The sequence below is a fragment of the Meleagris gallopavo genome, chromosome 1, assembly GCF_905368555.1.
Source record: "Meleagris gallopavo chromosome 1, MGAL_WU_HG_1.1, whole genome shotgun sequence".
Classification (NCBI taxonomy): Eukaryota; Metazoa; Chordata; class Aves; order Galliformes; family Phasianidae; genus Meleagris; species Meleagris gallopavo.
Window position 1 is genome coordinate 15,664,656 of NC_139404.1, and position 27,013 is coordinate 15,691,668.

At 38.0% G+C, this 27,013-nt stretch overlaps 1 protein-coding gene across 4 annotated transcripts in view; it reads left to right on the forward strand.

Moving 5' to 3' along the window:
* GRAMD4 (GRAM domain containing 4) overlaps positions 1 to 24,820 on the forward strand; it is a 78,020-nt gene extending 53,200 nt beyond the window's left edge. For 3 of the 4 annotated variants that reach the window (XM_085217664.1, XM_085217669.1, XM_085217682.1), the window contains exons 5-20: positions 2,719 to 2,780; positions 3,853 to 3,985; positions 4,448 to 4,473; positions 6,306 to 6,397; positions 7,837 to 7,928; positions 8,923 to 8,971; positions 9,802 to 9,873; positions 11,433 to 11,476; positions 11,582 to 11,691; positions 12,805 to 12,959; positions 15,222 to 15,257; positions 16,617 to 16,764; positions 17,204 to 17,297; positions 18,367 to 18,451; positions 20,123 to 20,191; positions 20,940 to 24,820. In XM_085217664.1, coding sequence (XP_085073790.1) covers positions 2,719 to 2,780; positions 3,853 to 3,985; positions 4,448 to 4,473; positions 6,306 to 6,397; positions 7,837 to 7,928; positions 8,923 to 8,971; positions 9,802 to 9,873; positions 11,433 to 11,476; positions 11,582 to 11,691; positions 12,805 to 12,959; positions 15,222 to 15,257; positions 16,617 to 16,764; positions 17,204 to 17,297; positions 18,367 to 18,451; positions 20,123 to 20,191; positions 20,940 to 21,041 — 1,369 coding nt within the window. In that variant the 3' untranslated portion in view covers positions 21,042 to 24,820. The remainder of the gene's footprint in view (positions 1 to 2,718; positions 2,781 to 3,852; positions 3,986 to 4,447; positions 4,474 to 6,305; positions 6,398 to 7,836; positions 7,929 to 8,922; positions 8,972 to 9,801; positions 9,874 to 11,432; positions 11,477 to 11,581; positions 11,692 to 12,804; positions 12,960 to 15,221; positions 15,258 to 16,616; positions 16,765 to 17,203; positions 17,298 to 18,366; positions 18,452 to 20,122; positions 20,192 to 20,939) is intronic. The other variant, XM_085217673.1, reaches the window with a different exon arrangement.
* The last annotated feature ends 2,193 nt before the right edge of the window (positions 24,821 to 27,013 follow it).

The window sequence follows — 27,013 nt, forward strand, 5'->3', positions numbered from 1 at the left end:
TGTGGGGCAGAGTTGAGTGGAAGCGTCACTGATGTGTGCTTGTCATTTTTAAACATTGCACATGTACTCATCATGAACAGCTCTAACATCCATGCTTTCCTGCCAAGTGTATATAAAAGAAATCCCACACTTCTGCTCATCTTTTCTTAGCTGTAGCTTGCTATTTCCTGTTTTAATCAGCCTTTGCTTCTAAGCGGGTTCAATCTGTAGTTGTATAAACATGCCCTTCCCTCGGGAGGATGGCCCATTAGCCTTACCGACCACAGCTTTTTTTCTGGGTGGAAAGCATGCTCACAGAGGCATTAATGCAGCTTGTTTTCTTCAGTACAGGCTGCAGTTAGGAAACCTGCATCAAAACACAACCTTCTGTGTTGTTTCAGAGACGGTTCATATTTTCCTGCCTTCTAATTGGTCTCTGGCATGAGAAGAGGTTCAGAAACGGTAGGAAAGATGATTCCTGCCCATCAGGGGTCTTGCTGTAGTGAGTTGGGCTTCCCAATGGGTGTACAAGCCTAAAGAATGAATTTTGAGCTTCCTGAAGCAAATCTGTCTGAGGTGGCTAATTATAACCTGATTCACAGGTGCAGTAATGAGTTGTCATTAACCTGGTGATTCATAAAGGTCATGTTCTTCATGGGGAAAGAGTGAGAGGCAGATGGCAAGTAAGACAGTGCCAAAAAATGAACAAATGGAAAAACCAGCGGGAATGGCCAGAGCCAGACTCTGTGTGCTACTGAGGAAGGCAGTAAGCCTGGTATTCCAGACTGTTGCTGGATGAGATCTTTCTTGATTTTTTTCCAAGTAACACAGAGAGTAATGACGCTGAGCTGCTTCTGAAAATAGATCTCAGTATGTCAAAGGAAGACCCAGCCTGAAGGCTCTGATGGTTGGTGGTGGGATCCCGTCTCCATTCTGTCACAGGAGCTGTTCAGGTGTGACATCCCCCCAGGATGCTGCTCAAGCAATGGGAACCTGCCTGTGAATGACTGTGGCCTTCCTACCAAAATGAGTTTTCAGTGAAACGTGGTGGCAGTGACAGATGGTGACTAAAAATGTCCCACCTGTATGGTGTAACTGTATAACTGTGTTGGGAGAAAGACACTGCTATATAAATGATCTGTGCAAATTTGATCACATTAATTGCTTGTTGACTTTAGAGAGAGAGAGTTGGAAGCATGTGTGGGAAGGAGCAAGGAGAAGGAATGTCTGGGTGGAGAACCTCAAGGTTGTACAGAACTGGGGAAAAATTGCAGAGAAACACAAGTGAAAGTTTAGTTAGGGGAAAAAAAACTGCTGGGATTTAGGTGACTTCTGAGAAAATTTGAAGAGTTGCTGCCAATATAGAAACAATGTGGAAAAGTCCTGCAAGGGGTGAAAACAAGTGGTTTTCAAAGATGAAACCATTGAGTTCACCTTGACTGACATCCAGTTACTTTACAAATCAATAAACTATTTCTAAATGTTCCTTTTAGAAATACACAGGAATGTAGGAAATCCATTATGTATGGGGAGTGCTTGTAATTAGTCCTGTCATTTTTCCATCTTAATGAGTCAGAATGCACAAATTCGCAGAAGCTTTTGCCATGTGCAGACAATATAGTGAGATTTTACCTAATGTACTTCTTGGAAGAAAGGCAAGATGCCTATAAACCCATCTATAGTCTGTTACCTGCCTAGTGCATTGTGATCTCCATTTGCTGACCTGCATCCATCCCACTGATTCCCTTCCTGAGGAGTGAGAGATGGAGCGAACATTTGAAAGCACTTACCTCTTCTCCTTAAATAAGTGTCAGTGAAAGTACACAGCTAACATATTACTGCTTTGAGTAATAACTTTTTTGATAATACAATTCTGTGTCACGAAAAGCTTGCTGCAGCTGTTCTGTTGCAAAGCTGCTTCTTCATTAGAGAAATCTTTCTGTAGCATGTCTGCATGGATGGCTAAAGACTGATGGACTGATGCTGGGAGTGTTCTCAAGACACTTTAGCACTTGGAGGCTACAGATACTGCAAATGTAATGTGAAGCCTTGTATGTGTGCCGAGCGGCCAAATGGTTCTTGTTTTCCAAAATGCTTGGTTTTAATGAATGAGAGCTTTATTCTTGATCTGTCTTGAAAGATGAGACCAGTGATGCCTGATTCTTGTTGTGTAGTTTTAGAACATCATCATCTCTGTTTTTCACACTGGTACTTGAATTTTGCATTTATTTTTTTTTTTAATATAGTTTCATCTTAGCTTGGCATCTCTGCACTGAGAGCTAACAATGTATCATTTGAAGTAATTCTTGGTATCTGCTCTTCTCACTGTGAAGATGAGTGGTATTGACTATACTAACAGCAGCAGAATTCAAGGGTCATGTAATAAACTGGTATTGTTTGAGTACTGTGGTTATCAGCTTGCAGTATGGAATCCCTTTTCATTTATTGCTGTGGGAAGAGTCAGGGCTCTGAAGAGTTTTCTGGCAGCATTGCAATAAACAAAAAATGCAAAGATAGAAGTAATATAACCAAATTGATACTAAAGTATTTTGTTAAAAGATCAGATTGAGCTGTTGCTGACAGGAAATGGCTAAACTACACTTATCCATTACATAGTGATTTTCCCTGGATCCTGAATGCAGCATACAGTGATAATTTTAATCCTGCAGTAGGACACACATTTTGTTTTCTCTTTAATTAACTTGCAAGATTTTACATTGTTTCTGTTTTTCTTTGTAGAGCTGAAGAGGTATCTGCAGCTCAGCAATCTACAAAGCCCCAGACACAGGCCAATGGAGCAGGTAATCTTGGTCAGATCTGTGCTAGCAGTTTGATGCGGTTCATTTTCTTTCCACTCCTTTCCTTTGAAGCTCTTCCAGAAAATAAGATGTTATGGGAAAACTTGCTTGGTCATGAATCAGACTTTTGAAGAAGCCAAGTAGAAAGAGCATCTGAGCAGATTCTTACATCTGTGTATGATTCTGCTTTTAGTTTTTGTAGATGATTTTATATGCTTGAATAAGGATATATTTTTTTTTAATTAGACAACCTTCAGGAATGTAATGAAATCTGTTGTCTGACTTTTTGCATGTCTAACTGTTCGACCTGGAGAAGAGAAGGCTCCAGGGAAACCTGATAGCAGCCTTTCAATATCTAAAGGGGAGCTGTGACCCATCTCCTCTTTCTTACACTGTTTTATTGACCTTTAATTCCAAAGAATATTCTGTTGCTGCTAGAAAGTGATTTTCTGATGTAGAGACTACACAGAAGATGTGTGTTCTGCTCTCATTTGCAGTGCCTTATCCTGCTGTGTATTTCCGCTGAAACCTGCATAAAGAAAGCATGCAGTACTTTGTTGCTTTTCTGAAGTTTTCACCTCCTTTTCCTGTCAAATTAGCATAGCTGTAAGGTGATCATCCTGCTCTCTGCTCAGGAGTGTTTTGCTTTACACTTCCTTTTCTTTGGGTGACCCATCAGCGCAATAGGAGTGCTAAGATTTGGGTCAGACTTTTGTTAACAGAAACACAGCAAAAAGTTTGTTAGTGTTTGCTAAAAATTCTCATTTGTTAAGAGTGTTTAAGTAATTTCTGTTCTTGTATAGTAAGATGTTCCCATGTGCTGTACTTACAGCAAAACTTGTGCTGGATGCAGGAATCACCTTTAGTCATCTTTACAGGCATGGTATAGTCTCTGTTTCTGTGAAATTGCAGAACTAAATCACATAGTGAATTTCCAGGAGAAATGTTACTGAAGGATAGAAATGCTGTTACAAAGAATACTACCCTACCAAAAACAGCATATGGGAACACATGAAGTTTTACACAAAGATGTTTCCTAGGAATATCCTGATACGGAGTGCTTCTTTTTCTGTAGATAAACGTAGTCACACTGTATGTTCAAGACTCCAGAAGTGGTTTTGTGACAAATTTGGGGAGTATGTTGAGGACTTCAGATTTCAACCGGAGGAGAACACGGTGGAAACAGAGGAGCCACTTAGTGCTAGAAGGTAAATCTCCAACATGATTGAAAGAAATTGTTGGTTTTTTACAAGTTGCTTCTCTTCAAAGACAAAAACCCAGCACCTTTTAGATGATACGAGCAAGTGTTTGTATCAGGAGTAATTAAACTGAAGGCTATCTCAAATGGTTTGTAGTAACTTGGATGAAACACAAAACTCTGTTTGCAACCTGAGGTAGAAGAATTGTTTAGCAGGCTCTGTCTTGCACCTCTCAAAATGTGGGCAAAGGCTTAGTTAGGCTGCAGAGCTTTTACATTTCAATTTTTGATTCGATGCAAGATAGCCTATATTACTAGAAGCACGTCTCATAAGAGGCAAGAACAAAGCTAAATGCACAAACATTTAATTTGTAACTGTGAGCAGTTTTCCAGAGACCAGGAGAGCACGACTGCATTTTAATGTAATTCACTTGTTGTCTTTTTAACAAGTTTCTTTATTGATTTTTTTCAGGTTGACTGAAAATATGAGAAGATTAAGTAAGTATTAAAAGTACTTCAATTTCTGCAAGTAGTTCTTAGGGACTTTATTGAGAGGACTCCTGCATACAACATATGAAGTTTAGAAATACTTCTGCCAGTTCAGAAGCAGGAATGGTTCTGAAATCCTGCATTAGTGCTTGGAGTGCAAAATAACTTAAATGAACAGTGGTAGGAGCTTGCCTTAAGTCTAGAATTGCACAGAGTATCTCAGTGGTAAAAATGTAGTGCTAATTAAAATGTGAAAACACATAACAAGTGAGAACAGGTTATTTCTACAGTGGCAAGATGCTTATTCCTGAGCTGCCCACATACTTTTTCCCGAGCTCCTTGTAGTTTGCTTGCTGGGCTTTTAGCTTATGCTTTCAGAGGAGGATAGGTCAGCCAATGAGTGAGTCTTGATTTTTTTTTTCTCTTAGTGAGGTAATAATTTATTTTGGAAGGTGAAGGATGGGTGATGGCAGGTTAAACTAAGTAGTTAAGCCCTCTAGATGTTCTGTACAACCAAGAATCGCTACAGCTTGAAAAAAAAGGCTGTTTTATGCCCCAAATCTTTATAATATTGTCAGTGGGAGGCACATAAGGGTCTTTAATCTCGGTATAATTGTGATTTTATTATCCTTAGAATCAATACCAGTACTTTGGGAACATACCTGTGATCCGTTCTCTGTAGTGAATGTGCTTTGCCTTTTGAGTAGTTTAAAAAAAAGAGTACTGAGCTTAAGCTTTGAATGCTGGAAGCAGTGCTCAAGTCAGTGCCTTGTCTGAAGCCTTGAGTCTGCCCTTCCACTTGTTTCATCCACTGCTTTGTTTATGTCACTGACGCTCAAGGAAATCTGGCTGTTTAATCACTTCCCATAGGGAACGCATCAAGGCTAGCTGAATTTCAAGACAAACAAACTAGGACAGCAAGTTGCAGGCTCTCTTGAGGATAGCTTTTCAAAGCTGTGAGCTGTGCTGCAAACAAGGGTGGGTACCTCTGGGCTCCCCTTTGGAAGAATATTTACTCTTATCAGTAGGCAAAAGCAGTATTTTTCAATAGAAAAAGCAAAGGTCCTCTTGCAACAGCCCCTTCCTGTTTTGCTGCGTTGCTCAGCTAAATGGTAAGAAAGCATATAGGAATAGAAAGAGTGAAGGACAAGTATATTTTAGGGAGCTGAAAAAGAGCTGCTTTTGCTGCCGCTGCCTGGCTGAGTGTGTCTGCAGATGAGAGCAGTGCCCTTCCCTGTATAGATTTGTCACTCAGCAAGAGCAGAGGTCTGCAGAGCTGAGAGACAGGCAGCCAGGTCCTGTGCCTTAGAAAGAGTAAGCAGCCAAGCCCTGCTACCAGTTTGACTGCAGCAGAAGTGCAGCCAAGAGATATGTAGCCTGGTTTGAGGTCAGCTTTTTTGAAGTAACAGTGAATTGCTTGTTGGTGGCTTGGAGTCCAGTCAGGCTAGTTTAGCTTGTTTTACAGTACAGTGGGCTGACCTATGCTGAGTTCTTTGGAGCAGTATAAACAGAGCTCAGGACAGATTGCTGTAGCCATCCAATTTACCCTTCTAAAAATAATGCAAATCTTGATTTATTTATTTGATGCGCACTTAAGAGTTTAGATATAATTTTTATCTTGAATAACAATTCAGTTTTTGAAAATGTATTACTTAGCTGATTGTTGTTACATTGATGGATCTCTACATTTTTATTTTCTTTAATTTTGATAAGGCTTTTTTATATTTAAATGTCTTGAATGTACTTATTAACTTTCTGATTTTGTTGTTTGATGTTTACAAGTGACTTAACCCCACTGTCAGGTAATTCTAATAATTGTGTTCTTTCTTTGCTTTGTTTAGAGAGAGGTGCCAAACCCGTTACTAATTTTGTGAAGAACCTTTCTGCCTTATCAGACTGGTATTCTATCTACACATCTGCTATTGCCTTTATTGTAAGTTATCCTATTTCTCCAGAAGTTGTAAGAACTTATTTTAAAATGTATTACTTATGGAAATTCATTGAAACTGCCTTATATTCAGAGGGATTATGTTGAAGTCAAGTCAAATAGTAGGATTACAGTTAACAAAAGGTACGGTGTAGTTGCCATTTAAATTATATTTCAGAGCCATTTCAGTTGTAGATTCCAAATTCGTTTTATAATTGTTAAAATAACTTGGAACAATATGGACATTGTTCTCATATTCTTTGCTTCTCGTCTCCCTGGTCAGTGAATTGATGGTTACTGCAGCCTCTGCAAAATCCCTCTTTTTCTGAAGCTGAAAGGCTGATAGAGGCTACACTTGATAGGAAGATATCTTTTACCATCAGTGCTCTTTTCTATTGATTAGAATCACACTTAATGATGAGAGACAAAGCGCCTTTATTTTAGTTTCATTTAATGTGCCAACATGAGATCTATGAACTAAATTTAAGTGTTCCCATGAGCTAAATTTAAGTGTTCCCACAGGGCAGTGTAAGAAAGTTTGCATGCTGCTGTGACATAACTATTTGGTGGAGTTTTGATTTGTTCTTGTTTTTTCTATGTGTTAATGAAATGATCTAAATTCCTTTGGTTGTGCTGTAGACACAATATTTAGAATGTCAGAGGAAATTATTAACAGTAGTTACTAATTCTGACTATATCAGAATGAATCTCTTTGGTGAAAATGCTACACACTTTTCCATTAAATGATCCATCTCTGTAAGTTATAGAGCCTTACTGAATGATACTTTGCACTGCACAGTTGAAAGAATATTGAGGAGGAGACTTTCTCACCACTGTGAAGTTTGGGATTTAATTGATCTGAAATAAAACAGTGAGTTGTCCTGATGCCCTGTGAGGATATAACTGTCCTAGCTCCTCCTCTTTTACTTCTTTCACTGACCTAACCTGGTCCAGCTTGTCCCTGAAGACATTCAAGTCCAGGCTGGACAAGTTTGTAGGCAACCTGATCTAGCTGTGATGTCCCTGTTCAGTGAAGAGAGTTGAACTAAATGACTTCTAAAGGTCCCTTCCAACTCTACAGATTCTATGATTATAAAATATTAGACCATATCATGTTTATGTAGTAGATTCAGACTTGAAAGTTTAGGGTTTTTTTGTTGTTTTTTTTCCCACATCCTCACATAATTGCAACCTTGGAAATAGTCGATCTTGGGCAGCTGAGAACTGTTTAAGTTATCTCTGGAGATTTGGTTCAGTCTTATAGTTTCAGCTTTACATTCATTTATGCATTGCTGTTGTCAATCCTGGAGTGGCTAAAATTCATTAATATTCATGATCTGAGTTGTATTCTCCTGAACCCGACAGTACCGTGGGAAAATGTGAATGACTCACTGTACCTGAGTTTGTAATCCATGTCTTTTTTTCTTTTCCTTCACAATCTGCAGATTTACATGAATGCTGTATGGCATGGCTGGGCCATTCCTATGTTCTTATTTTTAGCAATTTTGAGGTTGTCCCTAAATTACCTCATAGCCAGGTATGTATGTACTTAAATACTAGATTGTTTTCTTGTAACACTTTGCTTGAATGGGGTTTTTTTATTCTTGTATTGAGCTGTAAACTGTTATTTTTTCTAACATTGTGAATTAAGTTAACAAGCTAAAATTCAAACTCTAGTATCTTTGATTTCATTGCTTAATTCTATAATCTTTGAATGCACTTAGGAATTATCTTTATTTGACACAGCTTGGGTCGTCATAACAGCATGTTCTCAGGCAAACCTCTTAATACTTAAAAAATCTAAAATAAAAATACCCTGCAGTATTCAGAGTAGTTGGAGAATATCACCTTACATATTGAAGCCTGCAGCTTCCTAGAGAGAATTTTCACCTAGACCTAAATTGCAATTTATTCTTTTTCTTTGGCTCTTATATCCAGAGTCATCCATTTGTATACTTGGTCTCTATTAAAAATTAAGACTTCTTAAAAAATCCTTTTTTCTTCTTTCTGTGCTGAGAAGATCTTTTAAAATGCTATTATAAGCTTATGATGTTTTTCCCCTTAAAATTGAGGTGGAGATCTTTCAGTGTATGTATTACAAAATCATTTTCTAATTTCTTGCTTAGTACTTGCAGTCTGATGCTCCATTCTTCGAAAATTAACAAGACCAAATAAGCTCCTGAATATGTTTATGCAATTTATTCACACACACAAAAAAATCCTCATTATTTGTTCTGTGCATGCAGTTCACTTTTATCATAAAATCCTCAAGCAGTATACCTGATTCTATGCAGTATCTACTTAGCTAATATTGTTAAAAATATATATATACATATGCATTTAAAGCTGTTTGTGGTTAGCTACTTCTACTTTTGTCGTGTTGTAGGCTCCTTACTGGTTTTTGAAGGTTTTTTTTTTTTAAAGCCATTTTACTTATTGCAGAAAACTGCTTTTCAGCCTCTTAGAACCAATCCATGTTGGCAGATGGTAAAGAAATACTTGCTCTCTTTAACTATTTCCATAAATTCTAGGGGTTGGAGAATACAGTGGAGTATTGTGCCTGAAGTTTCTGAACCTGTGGTAAGTCTTTGATCAGTTTGGTCTATGTGACTATGTTAAAAGCTGCACTTTCACAGTCTTTCTATGAGTGTAAGTAGTTGAGACAGGAAAGAGGAATAAGGTGTGAATAAAGATGTAACAACTTCTTTCTCTTGCCACTTAGAAACTAATAGCGCTCTTAGATTTGAGTGCTTCATAAAATGTTCTGAAGTTGATTGAAATTTCTGGAGTAAACTTTTATGTAATAACTTGGGCCAAGGTAGATCCTGTGGGAGCTGAAAAGAAGCCTTGTGTTCTGTTTTGTTTGTAATGAATTATGAACCTACTTTAAGCAGTAAGTTGGACTCGGTGACCTCTTAAGGTCCCTTCTAACGTGAATTGCCATCTAACTTTACATGCTTTTTTTTGTTTGGAGTTCTTTGAATTTCAAAATGTGCACTGAGACTTAAAAATACTGTTAAAAGATCAATAATCTAGTGAAAAAAGTTGTAAAACTTCTAAAAATGACATTTCTGTGCTAGACAAGAAATAGGTCACTCTAGGTCTGTGGCATAGACTGAAAGCCATTGTAACTGCATTTCTTCAAAGACATACTGTCTTTTGTCTACAGTCTCGTATGACTCATATTTGCATATACCATGGAGGAAAAGCACTCATAACTGATAACCATCAGTGAAAAATATATTCAGTAGATCTAAAACAAGGGAGGAACTTGGTACATTTAGAGATTGTTTAAAGTAAGACTATTGTTTTCAAGAATGTGGAGGAGTCACATTGTTGTGAGTAGTTTTGTAAAATGTCACTTTCATCTGAGCCAAAAATTAATTGGTTCTCTCTCTTTCTTGCTCAAGGAACCTCCAAAAGAGGATCTGACAGTGTCTGAAAAGTTTCAGCTTGTTCTAGATGTGGCTCAGAAGGCGCAGGTACTGTGCTACTCTCACCTCTTTTGCTTCTTCCCTAAAACAAGGAGGTTCTGAAGTGGTCAGAGCACCTACATAGCATGTTACAGAGGGTGTGAAAACCAGTGCTTAAACAATACTTTTCTCATATTCTTTACTTACAAGCAATAGAATTATCAGTAAGATGCCTGGAGCTTCTGAAATGGCAAAATGCTGGTTGGCGTTCTCCAAGTCATGGTTCAGAAAAAAGTCCAAAGGGGAAGAGAAATTGTTTCTGACTGTTTTTTTCCCTACTGTATGCAGTGAAGTTTCTGAAAATGTAGACCAGGCAGTGAATCTTAGAAAAGTACTGGAACATAGGTCCATGCCACAAATCTGCTGGTCACAAAATTAGTTTGAGACTTTATCCCTTCAAGTTTTAAGGTGAAGTTTGCTGCATGTTTAGCTGTGTTAGTTAACAGTTTGTACTATGTCACCAAAATAGTCTGGTTTTTAGACACCACCACCTTAACCTGAAATCTATTTGTGTGGCAAAAGATGAGGGGAGACTTTCTCTCAGCTAAGTCATTTTGGTTAGCTACACTGGTAGTTCATTGAGTCAACCATATAGTTGAACTGCAGCTTTGCACCCTGTCTAATGATGTGCAGCCACTCAAAGTAGCTTACCTTTCTATTGCCAGCTATGTAGTCCTATACCCTTCCTTCTGCTGGTTGTGGTTCATACCTGACCCCTTGTTCATGGTGTCCGTGTAAGTGAATCTGATAAAAAATGAAACCCCGTTCTCGAAGTGGAGGCACGTGACTGAGAGCAGGGAAGGAGCTCACTGTGGCAGTGAGCCATTGTTAGCCTTAGGTAGGAGTGTGCCAAGTCATCAGTGTAGTCTTCACTGATTGTCCCATTGGTAGCAGTAGTATCAATTTGTTGCTTCTTTCTTTTTCATGGCAGTAAATAATCACGTTTCTCTTATGTTTATATGAATGCTTCTCAAAGTTTGTTTGGAAGATGAAATTTACAGGTGTTGTGACAGCAAGAATCAGTTAGAGCAGGTAGCTGAGTAACACCATTAATCCAGAGAAATGGTCTATTTGAATCTGTAAGAATTACATGGAATCCTCAAGGGTATACCATAAAAATCCCATGAAAAAAAGCGAATAGCCCAACATTTGACAATCTCAGTAAGCACTTCCTAAAATTTCAGTGCTCGAATGATTCAACCAACTTTCCATTTTGTTACCAATTGACAGAAGCTCTTAGCTTTCAAATTCTGGCAATTTAAATTTTTTGCAGTGATATAAACACTTTCCAGTCATAACAGTGAGTTTGAAAAACTTTTTTCCTTCGCTTCTAATAACTAACTTTGAATTGCAGAACAAGTTGTTAAATTAGACATCATTGAATGTTGCTGTTCAGTGCTGTTTTTATTCAGTTGTAAAGTCTGTACATGGCTAAAAAATGATTTTTTAAAAAATCACTTTCAGGGATTGCTTATTCTGTAAGATAACTTTGTTGGTTTCTAATACGTGGACAAAAACCCACCAAAATAACACAAGAATTGGATTTAATTCTCTTGCTTCTTATGCAGAATCTTTTTGGGAAGATGGCAGACATACTGGAAAAAATTAAAAAGTAAGTTATATAAGTTAATCCTTTTTTTTTTTTTTTCCCTTTTAAATAAAGACAACATCTGGAAAGCTTGGTAATACAGTTTTGATTTTATTTGTTTGTTTTCAGCTTGTTCATGTGGGTCCAACCAGAAATAACACAGAAGCTCTACATCGTTCTATGGGCAGCTTTTATTGCATCCTGCTTTTTGCCCTACAGGATTATTGGACTTGCAATGGGTAAACACATTAAATAATTGACCTATTAAAGTCTAGACTTAATGCTTTAAAATTTAGCATGATCTTCAGAGAGGGAATTTTGGAGTGTAAAAAAGAATACCCTACATTAATAAATAATGCAGTGTTTTAAAGTGTCTTCATTGAGCTTGGCATTGTTTGTTGCATGCATTTCTGAAAGCCATATCTGAATACATAATATAACAGACAAAGACTGGAGAATACATTTAGTCCTTGAAGTGGGGAAGTTTATGATGAGCTTTTAGCAGAGATCTTCAGACTGTCAGCTCCAAGGCTTACAAGAAATCCTATATTTTGAGTTTTTTGCTCATACTTCCTTGTACATGAAACCTACACAGAAGGCTTGACCTGCGAAAACAGGTACGAATAGAAAATGAAAAGATATGAGTGTGAACTAAGATTTTTGGTTTTATGGTCTTTTTCTTGAGGTAATGAGATGATCAAATGAGTATTAGCTTCAGTGGAACTGAACTTCAAACCTTTAAACCCTGTTAACCTAAACATATATATGGATTTGCTTGATAAAGCTATTGAATTATAAATGTGAGGTATTATTTTATTACTCTGACTCTCAGGAGATCTGAATTTCATTCACTGAAGTCTTAAGAGAGTATTTCAAGCACTTTTTAATCTGTCAGAATGCAGGAGAGTACCTTCTGTGAGATAAGACATGCTATACTGGAAGATAGAGTTGAATGCAGTACATGAGAGCCCTCTGTTGCCGTATCAATTCTTGCAAGTAACTGTAGAGCTTAGTGCTCTGATACGTTTTCTAATCTGGAAGTATATTATGTTTTCAAGATGTTTTTGGTAATAAACTTCGTACGTTTTAATTATTTCAGTGCTCTTCTACATAGTAAGAAACTTTGTGTTTGTAAGAATGTGGGAAAGGGAGAGATGTGTGGGTGAGAAAGGGGAAAAAGGTTTTCCTGCCTTTGTAAGAAGACTCCAAGTAGAACCAAGAACTGGTTTAGCACTGTGAATGAAGATACTTAAATAATTTGGTTTCCTTCATGAACTTGTTAAAACATGGTTAAAACTGTGATATTCTCAGTGCCTTTACAAATGCATATCATAGTGATTTATTTTTTTCAGGACTCTATGCTGGAATCAAGTTTTTCCTTATTGATTTCATCTTCAAACGATGCCCCAGACTGAGAGCTAAGTATGATACTCCTTATATCATCTGGACAAGTCTCCCAACAGATCCTCAACTCAAAGAAAGATCTAATGCTACAGTGTCGAGACGAGTAAGGATAATAAATCATTTTGTATCTCTGTCCCCAACATCTTAAAATCAGATTCCTTTCTCCCTTCCACTTTTCCCCAGTGGCTAGAGCACAATTAAAGGGAAGATTAATTTAAACTTAACAATCATTATTAGTTCAATTTTTATAATTATTTTGAAGATTCTTAGTGTTTTCATATTGACTTTGTTTCTTGTAAGAAATTAATTCAGTATCAAAGTGTGTGTGTATGTATATGCACACAAAAATAATGGGAATCATGTGAACCTAAATACACAAAAAAATGCCATCCATATTTATTTCTATTACTATTTCTGTAACATACATTCTGTGTGATTTTTTTTTTATAGTCAAAATTCAGTCTTGTGTTGCCTTTCTCTGTTCTCAGATACTTTTTAGTGGAGATTCAGCTGCTTGTGTGAAGAACAGGAAGAAAAGAGTAAATACAGAACTTGCTAATGGGATAAATATTAACGAAATCAGAAGTTTACAGACATAGATATTATGTCTAAAAGTTATTTATATTAGACAACCTTTTAGCATAGTGATGACAAATGATTTTTCATCATGTTGCTACTCTTCGCAGTAAATTTTTCTTTTGTTAAAGTCTAGTCTAACCCCATTTTAGTGTTGGCTTAATGCCTCTTACTACAGAAATTGCATCAAGGGGTTTCTGAGTATTTTCATAAAGTCCCTGGCTAAAATGTGAAACACTTAGCAGTAATTCAGGCTGGGCATGCAGCTGGGGAGCAAAAGGGGTAAACTGTAACCTGTGGTTAACCTGTCAGGAAGAAGTCTGGGGCCTGGGGGAAGTTGAATAGAAGGTGGCAAAATGATAAGTGCAACATAAGTTGAGTTCTTCGGAAGAAAGTGGAAGAGAGAGAAAATCTGACTGAAATTGAATCTTCTGTTTGTATCTTCTGTCGGATGAGAGAAATGAACAAGAGGTTAGACAGAACTGTAGAGTCTGTCATCTGTAGCTGCTATTTCTGTTGCTTCCAAAGACGGACTAAAAACTTCTTGTATCCCTAGAGCTTACAGGTTATCATTCACTTGCTCTGAAGATTGTGTAATCTACCTTAGGGATAGAAAGGCTCTAAGCTGCTGAATCTGAATCCATAAACTTAAAAGAATAACTGTCCTTTCTGCTTCTCCTTTATGGCTTAAGTTTTGACAAGTTGACCAGGGTTTTGAGACTCACTTCATACAGTTGGCTTTTCATCTTGGAAATTAATTGCAGGACTGCATTATTTTCCTCAAAATCAAAAGCATTAACTTGATCTCAATAATTTCATTAATTTTAGACAAACTTTCTCACTCCTTGGGAGATTAGTAGGAAAATTGTAGAATAAAAATAGTTGTGGTTTTTCTTTTTTTTTCCATACAAAAGAGAAAGCACAAAAGCATGTATTACAGTATATGTGCATTTGCTGTGGCTTTTTATCCTTAAGTGGTGTACAAGACACAGTAAACATAGACACCATGCAGTATTCATTAACTGTACCACCCTGACCCAATGTCCTCAGAGAATAGTCTTGATAACAGTATCTGATGGGTACAGGTTGTATGTCAAAAGCTGATGACAGATCAAGTGGAACGAACAAGGAATACTGTTTGCCTGCTTCCAGATTGTTGATGGCAATTCTAGCCAGGCAGGATTCCACCAGCATTACAAATGTAACACCTTCCAGTTATATTTAAGCTTATCAAAATTGGGTGTGATGTTCTTCTTTTAGTAAAGGACCCTTCATTGTCTCATTGCCTCGTAGCCTGAGAGGTTATACTTAAATGAGCTGCTTACTTTAAGGGTAGTGGAAACATGTGCCTTTTTTAGGGAGGATGCAAGGAAAGGGCAGAACTTCTCACATCTCCAGCCTCAGAGTGGAATATGGCATTGAAGCTTGGCCCCTTTTTTTTTCTCCATGTAATGGTTAGGTAGGAAGCTGTGCAGCACAGAGCAGGGATAATCTTTATTTCGGAGCAGAAGTCATTAGGTCTCTTTTCCTGACCTTTTGTATGTCTCGGACCATGGAGCTTCACCTGGTTACGCACGTATAGAGCCAAATAACTTGTCAAAGAGAGCCTTCCAGAATCTCATCTGGTCTTTACTGACAAACAAAGAATTGGAGAAGCTATTATTTTCCTTGGTTGCAGGGGCTTTATCATTGCTAAGGGCACAGCAGAAAGGCAGTAACTGAAGCAATAGTACAATTATTGTCAACCATTTGCTTTCAATCTCAACTTTCTTTATTCTTTTCCCCTGAGGCATCGTTGTATTACGGTTACCCTAAAAGCTGGATGGTAAATACACTCTGTTGTGCATAACTGTTTTGTCAAGTCTGATTTTATAGTCGGTGATTGCAATGCACACTTTTCATTTGCTTTTGTTAAGCTAAATCCTGTGAAGTGTTGAGTGCTGCCAACTGAAACTCAGAAAGCAGCTGAGGCTAGTCAGCTTCCCATGGCATTGGGCTGCTGCAGAGAAGGGCTTAGTCCCAGGCTTGCACGCTGTCACTTTGCCAGTTGTTTAACTGCATGTCTACAGTAGGACTAAGAATGGAGCTGTTACTGCTTTTGTGACAAAAGCCAGCCTTTAGAATTGTGTGGTACGCTAGCAAGATGAACAAAGCAAACGGAGGCAAGCTTTTGGAAAATAGCTGCCTGCTGTCCTTCCAGAAGCAAGGCTGTTTTATTAGGGCTGCAGTGGTTCAGAAGCCCTGCTGAAAAGAAGATTTTACTGAAGTAATTCAACTTTAAGAACACCGTGCTACTTCCCACCCACCCCTCCCCCTTCTCAAGGATACTGACTACCATTCTAGTTTTATTTCACATGTCAGTGCTCAAAATTCAGTGCAACTTCAAAGGAAAGCAAAGATCAATGACTCTAACACAACCTGAATAAATTGAACTGGTGTGCTCTAACCACTGCTAACTCTCATTTTTAATTGCATTCATCGTGTGTAGTCTTTTGGTATGTGAGCAAGATCTTGCAGCTTCACTCAGTTCATGTTTTATTCTATCTATTATGCTGTTATATAGACTTCACTTTTTTCTTTTGCCACTGTCACATTTGTGTTGTTTGTTTCTTTTCCTGCTAGCTGTCAGGGCATGAAAAGGTACGGATCGTAGCGTGGAAAACTCCCCTTCATTTTCAGCATTTGTATTCCTAATGAGCTTTTGCAGTTTTGTGTGGCTTTTTCTTTGTTTGCTTTTTTTTTCTTTATAATCTTAGTTTGTGCAAAAATGTTTTGGCCTGTCTCTTGAAGACAAACTAAATAGTGATATTGCGTTAACTTATTACTAGTCCCAGAAGCACAGTTAATTTGGAACTGTGTGCAGTGGCCTAGCTGTATCTAATCAGATATAGCCTTTTACTATAAAGAAATGATATTTTAAGACAGGAATATCTAGCACCATGTACTTTCACCTCTGTAGAGGCTGCCCTTCAAAGTGTAGCACTTTGCAAGGCTGACTTTGGGTAGAACCTCACAGCGTTGTGATATAGAAGTAGTATGGTGCAGCAGCAACAACTTCATTGAAGTAGTTAATGAAAATTGTTGTCCTGCCTTTCCTTAAGGAAGAATAGCTAGCCAGGCTTTAGAGAGCGCAGTTCTAAAATGTTGCTGTTCAAATTTTGGAATATGTTACTTTTTTTTTCAGCTTCAAACAGCAGCGTCCAGAAGTTACGTGGGCTCAAATGCCCCAGCTGGAATAAACAAAGATGAAGACACGAGTCGCTTCCATACCACCAAGAGGGGGAATTTCCATGAAGTTTTTAACCTGTCAGAAAATGAGCGTCCTTTGGCAGGTATTGCAACATCAAGGGAATACATTCTGAAAAGCCAGAGATAGCTTAAAGCTGAATTCTCCCTCTGTGTAATGTACAAATAGAAGTTTTTGATTTAAAATACTTGCTTTAAATTAGAATGAATAGTGGTGGTCTCTTTCATTCTTTGTCTTTACAATTGTTTGCAAGAATCAACAGCACGTCATGTCTTTTGTTGTAGTGCAAATGTTAAAGTAAATAATTGTGTTTGTGGGTTGGTCTTTTGTTCTTAACTTTAAAAAAAAACAAAACAGTGTTAAAACAGTTGTTATGATGCCTAGAAACACCTTCTCTAGGTTTTGCTATGCAAGCACTTCTTGTTTTCAGTATCTAAAGTTGAATTTTCTGTTCTGCCCTTTTATAAGGGAATTGCTGTTTCTCTTTCCTGAAGTAAGATTTCTTCCTGTGATTTTTTGTTTAGTGTGTGAAAATGGCTGGCGTTGTTGCTTGATCAATAGAGATAGGAAGATGCCTACAGACTACATCAGAAATGGAATTCTTTACGTCACGGAAAAGTGAGTCATTAAAATCGACGTGTTTCTTAGGAGGAAAATGCAGCAGACATTAAAAAACAGAATCTGAAAGTGATCCTTTGACAATATTTTGAAACAACACTCTTCTTATAACTGAATATGAAGTGCCTTTTCATGGTGCTTTAAAACCTCAAAGCATGATAGGAGAGCGAGATCAAAATCTGGGGTGTAGTAAAGCTTAACAAGCATGGTTTTGTCTTGGGAAGGCTTGTATGGGAATGGAGAACAGCTCTATAGCCAGTTGTTAGTAGCTGCAATCCGTGATAAGGATAACATACACTCTCTATGTGTGTATGTTAAAAAAAAAAGAAAGAAACCTAAAAGCTAGTTGTATTTTGGGAGCTGTGATTAACGGTTATGTGACAATTATTCTTAAGTTTCATTTTTAAAGAATGTATAGCTTCCTTGAAGCAATGTGTAACCAAACCAACAAACCAAGGAAACTCAAGCCTTTTCAAAAGGTTTCAAAACTAGTAATTGATTTTTTTTGTTGCTGTTTTTTTGTTCTTGTTTTTAGTCTTTACTTCCTTTTTCTTCCTCCCCTGTGCTGAAATGAGTGTCACTACCATTTGGCTCTTGCACTGAAATTCCTTTGGAGTGTAATGAATGGAAGTAAAGCTAATCCGTATGCAGTGTCACCCAGTGATGGAGAGTGTTTGGAATCTGTAGCGTTTAAAAATCTGGGCTTTTGTCTGCATCACAATAACATGAAATTAACACAGTAATTTTCCATTAATCCTATTTTAGGGGAGGGCAAAAGACTTACAAGCTTTTTGAGATATAATATTTCAACTGTTTAAGTCTTTGCTTGTTTCCTGTATTTTTAAAGTGCTTGTTGGGTTTCCCCATAAGTGCAGTAATATAAAAACAATGGTTTTTTGGTCTGTACTTGCTGTATGTTCCTGGCTTTCCAGAGTGTTAGCCAGTTGCTAGCATTTCATGGATGTTTGTTCTAAATCAGAAGTTGTAACTGAATTATTGAACTGCATTTTCTGCGGGCTTTGTTTTAGAAATCTGTATCAAAATGAGCATTTTCTTTTCTTGTCTTCAGTTACTTGTGCTTTGAAAGCTCCAAATCAGGCTCATCTAAAAGAAATAAAGTTATAAAGCTAACGGATATAACAGATATTCAGAAGGTATGTCTATTTTGTGCTGCACATAGAGAAAAAAAGTTGATTTTCTGTTCTGTTAGTTATGTCTTGATTTTCTGCTTATGGTGATTTGGGATTTTTGGGGAGGAGGGAAAGCATGACATTGATCATTTATATAACTGAGACAGTTCTTTGATCAAGAATATTTGTTCAGTCATTTAGAGTAACCACATGCAAACTCACTGGGAGCATAAATGTTTACAAAACTCTTACATTCCTGAATTATTTTTGAATTAAAATTATGTTGTTTCTAAACTCCTGTATTGACTGGATCTGCTTAGGCTTTAAGAAGATTTTTTTGTTAGCAAGAATTGTGTAACCTTAATTTAAATTTGAATGTTGATGTTAGAAGATACACCATCTTAAATGTAGATGCCTTGGAGGGAAGAGGGATTACTGACAGTGAAGAAGGATAAAGCATTAGAGTAGCATTACTGAATCAGACTGGAATTTTGTCTAGATGGAATCCATCACTAAAGGAGTGAAAAGTGGATGGTTAGAAGCCTGGCAAGTACAGTGTAATCTTCTGGTTGAGCCTGCTGTCACCAGTGGCTACATTTTGTGCCTAGCATCACGCTGTATGATGTTTAGTATCCCTTCTTGTCACCTCTTTTAAATTATCTTACTCTTAAATACAGGCACCCCTACTTTTTGCTATATCCTGTGGCCACGAGAGCCACAGATTATAACCCACAAAGAAAGAAGTCAGTCTGGTGTCTATTGTTTGGGTACCTCTAGATTTGCAAATGAATTCTTTCCATTTACATCACATGTCTATAAAGGAGATGACTTGAGCTCAGCTCAAACATTCTCATTGAAATTAATAATTTATACTGATGTATTTTAAACACCATACTTGAAGCAGCACTGGCTTGTTTAGTTGGTCTTTACTACCATGAAAGTCCTTTTGTATCAGTGTAGCTTCTTGATGAAGATGAGACAGAGATTGTGCAGCCAGCCATAAAAGCACAGTGGGCCTTGTTTTATTTGTGGGTGGGTGAAAACAGGACAGACTCAGGCTCCTTCTATATTTAGGATATTCTCTTGCTCAGCCAGCAGTATTTCTGCATAGCCTTGCAGACTTTCTTTAAAAAGCCCAACTGTACATATTTTGTAGATCTACTTAACTTTGAAAATTAGTTGTTTTGGTCTATTTCCTGCTCCTTTAAACTATCAATGAATATTATTAATTCTAGGGAAACCTTTAAACTCTATGCACTTGCACACCTCTCCTGCCTTATGCTTAAATTTATGCACATATATATATATATATGTAAACAATATACATGAGCACACATGCACACTGATGTACTCCAGAAGGATGCATGGCTGGTCAGTGACCACTGATGTCCCTTAGTGTGGAGCTGCTGACCAGACCCTGGCAGGGGAAGCTGAGGCAGCTCCCAGTAGCAGTGCTGGGCTGGGGACCATTGGGGTGGGCAGGTAACACAACATGGGGCAGGTGCTTGCTGCGTGAGCAGTGCTGGGCTGGTTTATTTCAGGGTCAGCAAGAAGTGTCTGGCCTGTGCTGATTTTAACACGGGCCTATTAGTTATGGCTGGAAGGGTCTACCTCTGATGAATTGCATAACCTCCTTACAGTTGTTCAGTATATATAAGATACCTGAGGTCTGTGCTTGCTCTTTCACTCTTTCAGTATAAAGTGCTCTCTGTTCTCCCGGGATCAGGGATGGGTATTGCTGTATCAACACCATCTACACAAAAAGTAAGTAGCTGGCTCTGTCTGTGTTATCTGTTCGACTTCATGCCCTTTTTGACTTCTTTCTGGCAAGCAGCAGCAAAAAGGGTTTGTTTTTTTTTTCTTTTTCCTCTTGCTAGTGTTTTGCTTCTTTCTCTAATTCACTTGTACATAATTCAGCATGTTTCTTTCAGAATTTTAATGAATTAAACATTCAGCCTGTTTTACTGCGTCTGACTACTTTGCTGTAACACTTCAGACAGATTTGCTTCATCCTTTCAGCTCCTTTCTTTCATTACCTCAATTGACTGTTCTCTCAGCATCCTTTGAGAGCATAAGGGGTGATAGGCAGTGCAGTAGTCAGAGAATAAAAGTTGATGGCTTGACAGTATCTTTGGGTGAGGAATGGTCTGCTGTATGGCACGTTTTGGGGTGGATTCAGTTTTCCTGTTCAAACCTTATTGTACTAAACAGTTAAGTATCATCAGGAAAACTTCATGCCCTTCATGAGTGAGTTAAAATGCCCTCGGTTGCCTGTTCTCTGTGCAGATGTGCTTTATGCTGTGGTTGTTTTATAAAGACAAGATGGAGATGGAAACACATTAGAAACTTGGGCATATATCCAAGGATTTAGTAGAGAAAAGGGTTCTTACTCTTTATTAATGTACTTTGAGTACAGTCCTGCTCCTAATTGATATTAGGAGAACTGTACCTAAAAGAAGAGTTTTCTTCTTCCAGACTGACGTGATCTTTTCTTTTTTTTCCTGTCATTTAGCCTTTGGTGTTTGGTGCTATGGTACACAGAGATGAAGCTTTTGAGACGATTTTCAACCAGTATGTGAAAATAACCTCTGCATCATCGAACAGTGAGAGCTAGTATCTTATCTTAGAAGACCTAAAGGAAACTTTCTTATTTTACAATTTGGTAGTGAAAAAAAATAATGAACATCCTCATCTATTTTGCAATAATTTTTCTTGTCTGGTGGTTTATATTCTATCTGTTACATAAATCAAGTGTATTTTATATATGCCTTCATGTTTGTTTTTAAGGTTTTTGTAAAAAAAAAAAAAAACATTGTAAAAAACCCACAAAAAAAAAAAAAAAGTGAAGCAAAACAGTGGAAGTGCTATCATCACTATTAGCCTTGTACATTAAGCACTTTTAATGTTTATTTACTGACATGAATAGCTCAAAAGACACTAGAAGAAGTGACTGAGTAATGGACTGAAACAGACTGATCCCTTTTAACTGCACTTATATCACTGGGGATACATTGGACCCATTATCTCAGTTATTTTTTCCCCAAGATGTGAGAGCGACAACTGCAATATCCTGAAATCTGTTTCTTCAGCTTTACGTTTTTAATTGGGTTCTATGTTAAAACTGGTGGCCAACACCAAGGAAGTATTATCATCTTAGTATTTCCATATTTGTAACTGCACTTAAAATAACTCCTCCTTGCTAAATCTCGCATCGAAGAAGGTTATTTACCAGTTGGCTTAGGATCAGTTTTTTCTGCTTACAGATTTAAATTGTTTGTACAGTGCATTGGAGGAAAACGTTTCTAGCTATATCTTCCTTTCCTGATTAACCAAAGCAAGAGGAAGGAAGGCAGGCAGATACTTTTTATAAAAGAGGGCATCAAAACGTTGTTCCTAAAATGTTAGGCATCATATATTTGTATTTCTGTAGATAGTTGCCATAGAAGGGCTCAACTGTTGTACATGTTGTATGTACAAGGTGTTTGTATGTTATTGCATAAAAGACTTGTGGGCTTTTTGTGTTGGGGAGCTGCGAGTAGTTAAACTAATCTGCAAGATGGCTGGTTTTTAATTTGGCTTTTCTCTAGAGTTACCTTATAATAACACTATGAGACAGCAACTGAAAGCACTATTTCCTTCTCAAAACATCATTTGAGGGGCATTGCAATGTCACTGTGTTTCCACTTGTAAAATTAAACTTTAGTAACAGTTAAACCCAATTGCCAGGTAAAACAGGAAGGCTGTGCTCCTTCTCTAAACTCTCTCAGGCCTTTCTGGCAGCAAAGCACATATTGATCTTCAACTTTAATACAGAAAGCTTTTATATTCTATACAATAGCACCCATCTGAGAGGTTTAGAATTCTATTTGCATTTTTCTTGAAGCACAGTAGGAGTTACACTAAGCCTTCCAGTTTGTCTGTTCCTTCTCTGTGTCTTTTGAGTTGAGTAGTGTGATGTCTCCAGGTGTTATATGGAGGACCCCAGAAAAGTAATGGAAATACAAATTCTCATATGAAAAATAGGACTTAGTTTCACAGATTTTTTTTTTAACAGGAATTTTTCTTTCTTTATATGGGGAAAAAGAATGAAGGAGTGGCAGAGCCAAACACCAAAGGATCTTTAACACTTAGCACAGTTTTTACTTAAAGTAACTAAATGCAGCAGTACTGAAGGAGGCAGTTAAACTGTACAAAACTATTTCAGTCTGGCTGTGAAGAGGTATGATGCAAAGAACTTAAAGTGCACCTGATATGAAGAAATACTGTTGAATACTGTGATTTGGTTGGGTGTTGTGAAGTAAAACACTGACTGTGGTAAAGCACCATGCCCTGGATGGAACTGTGAACAAGAGCAGGAGAGAATCCATAAGGGCTGCGATGTCATTTTGGAGATCTCTTGAATTTTGCAACCAGGAAAAGGGGTGCATTTCTAATGCTGCCCATGTGTGTACATCAGGACCTGAAAACGTAACATGTAGGTGAGGCTGGGTGGGCGTTCCTTTTTGCCACCATCTAACATGGATGTAGCTTGGCAGTTCATGGTTTCTTCACTTGACATACTCAGGTTTTATGTTTAAATTCCTTGAACTTAATTTTTTTCTTCAACCTGCTTCAAAATCAATTAATCTTTTTGTAATTGTTTTTTATTCTCATCTGACTTTCCTTCCTAGAAGCTTCCCTGAATAGTGTGGCTAATAGGCATTAAAATGGCTTAATGTTATATAAATCTTAACCAGATTCATTCATTTTGTCTTAAGGAAGAAATCCCTTGGGTATGTTTAAAGCTATTGGGTTTGGTTTTTTTTTTTTTTTTTTTTTTGAAGAAACAGAAAACTATATTTTTTACAGAGAGCGTGCTCTTTTTCTTATTTTTGTATCATTTTTTCAAGTGTAATTTATACCTTCACTCTGATCATTAGGAAATCAGTTGACTGACACTTGTTACTTCCCCCATACCCCCATCACTGGTTGACCCTGGTTTATGGGGTTGTCCTGGATTCTGGTTCCTGAAGGAGCTGTAGGTCCTGTGCTTGTGGTGCCAGGGTGGTTCACTACACCTAGGCTTCAGAGCAGGAGAAAAGAGGTCACGATTCCTTTCTCCCAGCCTGAAATGCCTCGTGTACAATATGCTCTTAATTTTATTTTGTTTCTGGACAAAGAAATTAAAAACTTTTTACAAAATCTGATGTGTTGGCATTCAAAATCAATGCACGCTTTACCAGTGTGAATTTGAAAATGAGCAATTCCTTGAGCAGTAAACCTAAGGCAAACTGCAATGCAACACCATTTCATTCTAATGTGTAGAAAACAGACTGGATTTTTTTTTAGGAGCTGTAATATAACGGACAGATGTCTATGTACATATTTTGCCAAGTCCACTTTACATTAGGCTGTCCAGGTTCCTGCTGTGTAACTGCTTTGTGCGTCACAGAACATCACTGCTGCTCCAAGGTACCCTCGGTGTGTTTACTTATGAGTACTCCCGTGCTCGTTCCTCTGCTGCGTCCTCGTGTGCCTGGAGGGCAGCAGGGGCAGGACAGTGAGTAAGTGTATACTTGATTTGTACAATTACACTCAAGTTAACCTTAAATTCCAATTGACCTACATACCTTTGCAGTGTAACCTGCTTTGCTTCATTAGCAGGCTGGGTAGTACCACTTAATGTAAAGTGTTACTTTCTAATAGCAGAAAGTGATGTTCTTGTCATTCTGTTTGCTGTTTATATTTGCAGTTCTGTATGCGGTTCGCTGCTGTTGGATTTAACTTCTTTTAGTAGAAGTGCATTGGTTAGTTTGAGTCCCTTTTAAAGGAAGAAAAAAGGGAGATGAAAACTGACTACTTCAGTTACTTATTGGTGACCATTTAAATTCAGAAGGAAAAAAAAGCTGAAATATGAAATCATGCCTTTCCGTACACTGTAGCTTTTGTGAGGCAAGATTGAATGAAACAAGCTATCTCTAAGTAGCAGCATCAAACCGGAAGCCAGCAGCAAAACCCCACTGTTGTTCCTGCAGACAAAGAGGAACAAGATTTCACCCAATCTTGACGAGATGACAGGATGTACTTTTTTTTGGCTACTTAAACTTGTATGAAGAACACTGGTAGTTTTTATTGAATTCTGTACATTTTGGCAGATGTTTAATTTCTACTACTAATCATTGAAATATAATGGATGTTAAAATTTTTATGTCTGAAGTTTGAGTCTATATTTTGAAGTTGTAAATAACTCATTATCAGTGTAACTTTTGTTTGACAAAAGACTTATACTGTATGAAAAATTGAGATAATGAAATGATTTGCCCTGTACATTTTTTAAGAAAATGTTGTTTGTTTAAAAAGTCTTGTATAAATTATAATTTTTATTTAAATAAACATCTAAATGCTTTGTGCTAACCCTTTTTACAAACTCCAGTAGTTGGTACAGCGAATTTGACAGCAGATTTCTTGCAGCAAAGCAAAATACTGCCTGTTGGCATTTTCACAGCAGACTCGAGCCCTTTGCTGGGGAAGTGTGTGGTTTCTGGTGCTCGTTGCTTTTGAAGCTCAAGAACTGTGCTTTTATCTGAAGTGATCCTGGTGCATTGCAGGGCACGTCTCTGGTTTTGGCTCCTGTGCTGTTTAGCACCTGTCACTTTGTAATCATGTAGTTAAATCAAGGGATGGAAAAGCAACTGGTGAATTTAAGGCGCTCCCACTGAAGGAGAGCATGGGTAAAACAAGACTCAGTAAAAGCTCTTAGACAAAGCAATAGCTGCAGACTGTGCTACAGGTAGGCACGGAGGTAAGAATGGGAGCCTTTCTGCCTCAGAGGTATGTGGGAGGTGTGCTTGGAAAGCCTGTACAGCTGACGAGGGCTGTTCTTTGTCTTTCAGTACTTGTGGTCGCTTCAGGTCTTCTGTCTCACAGACATAGATGTAGTCAGTTGCTGTGCTTTTGGCCGTGCTTCTGTGAAATCTGTAACCCTACTGGGGATTAATGGTGGGGCTTCTTTGTCCATGGTGTCTGTCACAGGAGCTGGCTGCACAGCACTGGCTTTCACTGCATACTCAGGGCTTTGTCTCTGGTTAGGAACATGACACCAAGAATAAGCTTCCTGGCCATCTAATCTGAGAGTATTTGTTTGTCCCTACAATACTCCTTTTTATGTTTTGCTCCGTTGAAATAGATCAGTCCACTGCAGACCCTGCAGTCATGAATGCATGCTGTTTCATTTACTTCTATATTTAGTTTTCTCAGCATGACAGCTATGCGTCTGGTGACAAAGTGGTGCTTTTAAGCTTCTATTTTAAATACTTGTATGTTCAAACCATACTTAACTTCCCTCTTGTTCTTCTGTTGCCCTTTTCATTAAATACTTTTGTACAAGGCCAGGTGCATCTGCAGCAGTGCTCACACAGGTTGGATATAGCCTTGGCTGCCTGCAGCCTGGTGGAAGGAGTGTGTGGAGCCTTCATGTCTGGTTTTGGCTGTAGGCTGCGTGGGACCTGAGGAGGGGAGGGACGTTGTTCCTGAAAACAGCTCTTGTTTTCTCAGCCTCACTTTAGCAGCCCATGGAAATAATAGGATTTACTGAATGAGCTGCATACCTGCCCTCCGTGCAGCTCTAACTCCATTGTGCAGAGCAAGTATTAATGAATTTTTAAAGGCCAGTTACTGCATTCAGACCAGAGATACAGGTGTGGTTTGTTCTTTTTTCTGTATTTTAAGTAAATTTTTTTAGGTCTAAGTTCCTCTACAGAGTCCCTGGATTCAATACATTCCTCTTTTTAGACAGTTTCAGGGTAAGCTAAATGTTCTGTCTACAAGTTAATGGCTCATCTCAGCTTCAAATATCTCCCTACATCATGAGTTAAGAGTTGTAAAAGATGTATTTTATGTGTTAGACAAGCTGAGGCATTCTTAAGAGAGCTCTCTCGCAGCAGCAGCTCCTCACTGAGCTGTTGACATGAGAAGTCAAGTGGGCTTAAAGCAGTGCCTCAAGGATGTAGTTGTGAATGTGCCTGGTACTATATTTAACTTGAACTGATTTATTTGGCCAGTTTAGCTTTGGTTGGGAAGCAGAGAGGGAAGATGATGGGAAGATAGAGACCTGTTTCCACATTTAGATACTTGGCCCTTCTTTGTACATGGTGAGCTTCACGCCTTTTTGAGATCTGAACTCCATATAATCTGTTTTTGCATCCTCTACTGAAGCTCTGTTTTTACCACTTCAAATGGAAGATGGCTATATGTGTAGAAAGATTTCCTTCAGTCTTCCTTTTTCATTATGTTTTTCTTTTGGTTAACTATCAACTTTGCCTATTCTTTAGCTGCTCCCTGTGTTTCACCCTCCCCTAATTCCATGTGGATGTTTTCCTTTATGCACCTATCTTCCTCCTTCTCATGTGGGTTCGCAAACTTTTATCCAAAACCATTTGATCCATTTGCCATCTGCTCCGTTTCATCTCAGAATGATCTCACGTGGCTGGGTAAGATCCTATGGACCAGAAATTAATCTTCGTCCTTGCTTCACATGGTAATTAGTGGCAATGAGTGGCTAGCTTCTACCCTACAGTCTAGCTGAGATTGAAGGTGAATTATGTCCAA